This window comes from Cebus imitator, unplaced genomic scaffold, assembly GCF_001604975.1.
Source record: "Cebus imitator isolate Cc_AM_T3 unplaced genomic scaffold, Cebus_imitator-1.0 Scaffold112, whole genome shotgun sequence".
Classification (NCBI taxonomy): domain Eukaryota; kingdom Metazoa; phylum Chordata; class Mammalia; order Primates; family Cebidae; genus Cebus; species Cebus imitator.
In genome coordinates, this window is record NW_016107427.1 from 613,701 (window position 1) to 619,209 (window position 5,509).

Below are 5,509 nucleotides of genomic sequence, written 5' to 3' on the forward strand. Positions count from 1 at the left end.
CACCATGCCCAGCTAATTTTTTGTATTTTTAGTAGAGACGGGGTTTCACTATGTTGACCAGGATGGTCTCGATCTCTTGACCTTGTGATCCACCCTCCTCGGCCTCCCAAAGTGCCGGGATTACAGGCTTGAGCCACCGCGCCCGGCCTGCAAATTTTTTTTTTGAGATGAGTTTCACTGTTGTCACTCAGACAGAGTGCAGTGGTGCATTCTCGGTTCACTGCAACCTCTGCTCTCTGAGTCCAAGCAATTCTTCTGTCTCAGCCTCTCGAGTAGCTGGGATTACAGGCATCTGCCACTATGCCCGGCTAATTTTTATATTTTTAGTAGAGACGGGGTTTCACCATGTTGGCCAGGCTGGTCTCGAACTGCTGACATCAGGTGATCTGCCCACCTTGACCTCCCAATGTGCTGAGATTACAGGCGGGAGCCGCTGCACCTGGCCCATCTCATGATCCTTAATGACATCTGCAAAGACTGTTTTTCCAAATAAGGCCACACCCTGAGGTGCGGGGAGACTGTGACATGGGTGTGCCTTTCTGGGGTCCCCACGCAGCCTGGGGGAGGAGACGGGAAGGCAGATGAGAGTAGCCTCCTAGGGTGCCATGGGGCCCATCACACAACTTTCCACATCTACACTCTCTGACCTTGAAGTTCTACAATTTGGAGCGTGCCCCGGGGACCTGCACAGTGCACAGACATGTGTTCTCTGGTCTTGTAATGCACTGTCACCTTAACAAATATGAGGAATGGAAGCTTTCTTCAGGGCCCCCGGGTCTCCCCTGCAGACATGGTGGAGCTGCTGCTGCTGCAGAATGCACAGGTGCACCAGCTGGTCCTGCAGAACTGGATGCTCAAGGCCCTGCCTCCAGCCCTGCAGGTAGGGTGATCCCTGAGCAGACCCCAAAGCCAAGGAAACAGAGGGCCTGGGGGGTTTTACTCTGGAAATGTCTGCATCTGTGTAGCTCTGAAAGAGCATTCCTGGCTCAGGTCTGCAGTCTGGCCGTGAAGCCCCCATCCCCATGAATCCCAGCCCCGATGAGGAATGGGTTGCACAATTTGGGTATGGGGAGGGGCCTCCTCTGGGAGGATGCTTAGACTCCCGCCATCCTGCCTATCACAGGGGACCCGGCCCCAGTTAGGAACAGGGTAGGAGTGGGGATGGGAGCAGCCTGGGCTGAGTCCTAAGCCACAGGTGCATCTGTGTCAGGACCCGCCACGTGTGGCCCCGGGGGTCCCACGAGCTGCCAGGCGGAAGCTGCCTGCCGTGCACCACCACCACCACCACCACCACCACCACCATACCGCGTGGCCGCCGGGGGCTGCCACTGTCCTCCAGTCCACGCCCAGCCCGTGGATGCCCGGCCCACCCTGAGCGTGAGTCACAGGAACCCTGGCCAGGCACCTTCCACCCCTAGGCTTCCTCGGGGCTGTGGGCTGTGCCAGGACCATGGAAAGGGGCAGGGTCCTTCCCTGCCCGGCGGCAGGTGAGGGGAGTGGTGGTGGTGGTGCACGGCAGGCAGCTTCGGCCTGGCGGCTCGGCTCATGGCATCCCTTGCTCTGGGACCCCTGCGGTGAGGGGCTTGTGAACCTGCCCAGGGCAGCAGCCCCTCCCAGGGATCCCTCCTTTCCTGTAGGGCATCACCAGCCCACCTGGAGCCTCAGGTCCCCCTCTTCCATCACAGAGGTAAAGTCCAGGCTGTGGACGCCACCAGATGAGGATCCTGAAATAAAGATTCCATCCAGAAAGAGTTTAAGAAAGCTTCAGCTCAGGAACCAGAATAGAAAAGATCAACCAACACCTTTAGCCACATGGAAGTCTGAACATCCTGATGGGAAAAATACCACAAAGTCAAACTTAATAACTGGGGCCTGTTTGCCGCAGGTGTGGAACAGACACCACCAAAGAAGTGGGGGTGCGTGGCTCACGCCTGTAATCCCAGCACTTTAGGAGGCTGAGGCAGGAGGATCACTTGAGCTCAGGAATTTGAGACCAGGCTGGGTCACATAGTAAGACCCTGTCTCTACAAAAAATAAATTTAAAAAACTAACCAGGTGTGGTGAAATGCGCCTGTGATCTCAGCAGCTCTGGAGGCTGAGGCAGGAGGATTGCTTGAGCCCAGGAGTTAGCAGCTGCGGTGAGCTGTGATGGAGGCACTGCACTATAGTCTGGACCACAGAGCAAGATCCTGTCTCAAAAAATAAAAAAGTGAAAGAAGCCAGCTGTGCATGATGTGGTCCCTTTTGAGTTAAAACGAAACAAAAGGGACAGTGCCAATGCTGCAAACGCAGACACTGCTGCATGCTGGTTTGCACAGCTCTCATTCCTGGAGATCAAAGGTGGGCGTAGGGTGGGGGAAGGGTGGCTCACTCTCCCCAGTGTCCTTCTGTGCCCGGGAAGCAAAGGTGGGCGTGGGGTGGGGGAAGAGCGGCTCACTCTCGCCAGTTTCCTTCTGTGCCCGGGAAGCAAAGGTGGGCGCGGGGTGGGGGAAGGGTGGCTCACTTTCCCCAGTTTCCTTCTGTGCCCGGGAAGCAAAGGTGGGCGCTGGGTGGGGGAACCTCGGCCCACTCTCCCCAGTTTCCTTCTGTGCCCGGGAAGCAAAGGTGGGCACTGGATGGGGGAACCTTGGCTCACTCTCGCCAGTTTCCTTCTGTGCCCGGGAAGCAAAGGTGGGCACTGGGTGCGCCAAGGGCAGCTCACTCTCCCCAGTTCAGTTCTTTCTGTGCTGTCAGGGTTTCTTACCATGTGGATAGGCTACCTTGACTATTCCTTTAACTGTTGTTACTTTACTTTTTTGGTGGAATTATGTTTCCTTGCTGTTTTAATGTTACTTAAATATTTTTAGGTATTATGCATAAATTTTCATTCACCTCCTATTAGGACACATTCCTTCATTCCTGAAGCTCCGCAGGAGGAGGGACCCTGTCCCAGTGTTTGCATCCTGGGAAGCTTGCAGGTCCGAGACCAGATGACCAGAGAGTTGCCACTGAGCTGCAGGAGCTTCCACTCTGGCTGACCTGGCCTCAGGACTCCTCGGGGTGAGCCACATGGAGTCCACATGGAGGGACAGGTGTGAGCACCAAACGGGCCAGTGCAGCTGCTGGTTGTAACACTTCACAGAACCATCTTTTTGCGGCTCTTGAATGTGATTCCAGAGACTCTGTGCTCTCGTTAAAAGCTCAAGTCAAAGTTCTGACTCCATTTCCTATGTTCATGGTGATTTTTTCTAGCATGGCATTTTGATTTCCTTCTATTAAATATTTCTCAACAGAATTTTTCATACAACAGAGGGAAGAAACCTCGCAGGAAGTGGTGGTCTTTGGGTGGCCTGGTCTTGCTGGGTTCGTAGGGATGAAGGGCCCTGGCATCCAGCAGTGTCCAGTTAGGGCACAGCTGGGCTGGCTGAGCCTTGACTGGCCTTCAGGGGTGGTGGGGTGATGCCTGGGGGTGGGGCAGGGGATGATCTCACCCCCATACACAGTCCCCCTTGGTCTCCCTGGGGAGGCTGAGGAGCTCAGAGCAGGCCCGGAAAGTGGGCTTGGGCTGCCTGGCAGGGGTTTTGGGGTCTGGGTGCCTGGAAGCTGATAGGAGTGGGGCTTTTCATGGCCCCACCTCCTTGCCTGTGGTCAGGAGAGCAGGGGGTTTGGGAGGTGGGGGCTCAGGGCACACTGTGCACACCTGTACAACTGGTAAGATTGGTGACAATCATTGAGAGGTGAAAACCCAGGGACTAAGGCATCATATATGCACAGGTCACAGCCTCCGTGAGGTCAGCGGATCTACAGATTTAATGCAACTCCAACCAAGAGTCCAGGAGGAGCTGAATTTGAAACATACAGAAGGTGAAGGGCCGGGTGACTTCGGGAGCAGAAGGATGAGGAGGGACCTGCTCCAGAATCAGGGCAGTGTGGCTGAGGGCAGGCTCGGCAACAGTGACCTGTGAACCCCCCTCCTAACTACCAGGTCCCTACAGCAGGAGACTGCCACTGCACAGGCAGCAGGCGATGCTGCCACTGCTGCCGGGGCCATGGGCGGCCCTTCCTCAGATTCAGGTCAGAGCGCACTTGCTCACACTTCCTAAGGAAATACAGAGTTGCTGAGCACGGTGGCTCACTCCTATAATCCCAGCACTATGAGAGGCTGAGGTGGCTCACTCCTATAATCCCAGCACTATGAGAGGCTGAGACCGGTGGATCACCTGAGGTCAGGAGTTTGAAACAAGCCTGGCCAACATGGTGAAACCCTGTCTCTACTAAAAATACAAAACTTAGCAGGGTGTGGTGGCACACACCTGTACTCCCAGCTACTTGGGAGGCTGAGGCAGGAGAATCAGTCTAAAAAAAAGAAATACAGGATTGCACTGGGTGCGGTGGCTCATGCCTGTAATCCCAGCACTTTGGGAGCCTGAGGTGGGTAGATTACTTGAGGTCAGCAGTTCAAGCCCAGCCTGGTAAACAAAGTGAAGCCCTGTGTCTACAAAAACACAAAAATTAGCAGGGTGTGGTGGTGTACACCTGTAGTCCCAGCTGCTCAGGAGGCTGAGGCAGGAGAATGGCTTGAACCTGGGAGACAGAGGTTACAGTGAGCCAAGATCCTACCACTGCACTCCAGCCTGGGTGACAGAGGGAGATTCTATCTCAAAAAACAAAAACAAAAAAAACAGGGTTGTGTTCAATAATACATATAAATACCTCCAACTGACAATACCTCCAAATAAAAAAATAAAAATAAAAAAGGCAGAAAACACAAGCAGTCCCTTACAGCAGAGGGGATAAAGATGAAGAGGTAGGCTGGGCGCGGTGGCTCACACCTGGAATGCCAGCACTTTGGGAGGCTGAGGCAGGTGGATCATGAGGTCAGGAGTTTTGAGACCATCCCAGTCAACATAGTGAAACCTGTCTCTACTAAAAATACAAAAAAAAAAAAAAAAAAAAAAAATTAGCAGGGCATGGTGGTGCATGCCTGTTATCCCAGCTATTCAGGAGGCTGAGGCAGGAGAATTGCTTGAACCCAGGAGGCAGAGGCTGCAGTGAGCCAAGATCACACCACTGCACTCCGGCCTAAGCCACAGAGCTACCCTCAGTCAAAAAAAAAAAAAAGAAGAGATAGACTCACTGATGATGGGGACACAGGGCAGCCCCAGTGCACATCAGAGACCCCGCCCAAGAGAGGACTGGGACCACCCAGGCTGGGCCTGGGCCCCACAGTCGCTGGCTGTGGGCTGCTGGAGGCACCAGTGGCCCAGCGATAACCCAGTAAAGCCAGACCCCCCCACGCCCTGAGCGCCCAGGAATTCCTGAGAAGCCCTGAGTGCCCCAGAATGTGAACAGAGGCTCCCAGGGCTCCGTTCTAACAGCAAACTGTAGGAACCCTCAAAATCCCACCCACAGTTGGCAGCTCTCCAGGCCCCTCAGTCTCTTAAGGGCTCTTGAAAGTGATTCTCGACTGTGTTCTTGTGAGAAGCTTGAGTTAAAGCTGACTCCGTTTCCTATTTTCAGGAGTACTTTT

General features: G+C 54.4%; 1 protein-coding gene across 6 annotated transcripts in view; it reads left to right on the plus strand.

Moving 5' to 3' along the window:
- The window catches only part of CUNH21orf58 (chromosome unknown C21orf58 homolog), a 13,057-nt gene extending 9,771 nt beyond the window's left edge, over window positions 1-3,286 (plus strand). For 3 of the 6 annotated variants that reach the window (XM_037741995.1, XM_037741998.1, XM_017538481.2), the window contains 3 exons: window positions 789-880; window positions 1,211-1,377; window positions 2,882-3,286. In XM_037741995.1, coding sequence (XP_037597923.1) covers window positions 789-880; window positions 1,211-1,375 — 257 coding nt within the window. In that variant the 3' untranslated portion in view covers window positions 1,376-1,377; window positions 2,882-3,286. Of the gene's footprint in view, window positions 1-788; window positions 881-1,210; window positions 1,378-1,637; window positions 1,978-2,881 lie in introns of those variants that run through there. The other 3 variants (XM_037741996.1, XM_017538482.2, XM_037741997.1) reach the window with 3 other exon arrangements.
- Window positions 3,287-5,509: the final 2,223 nt, after the last annotated feature.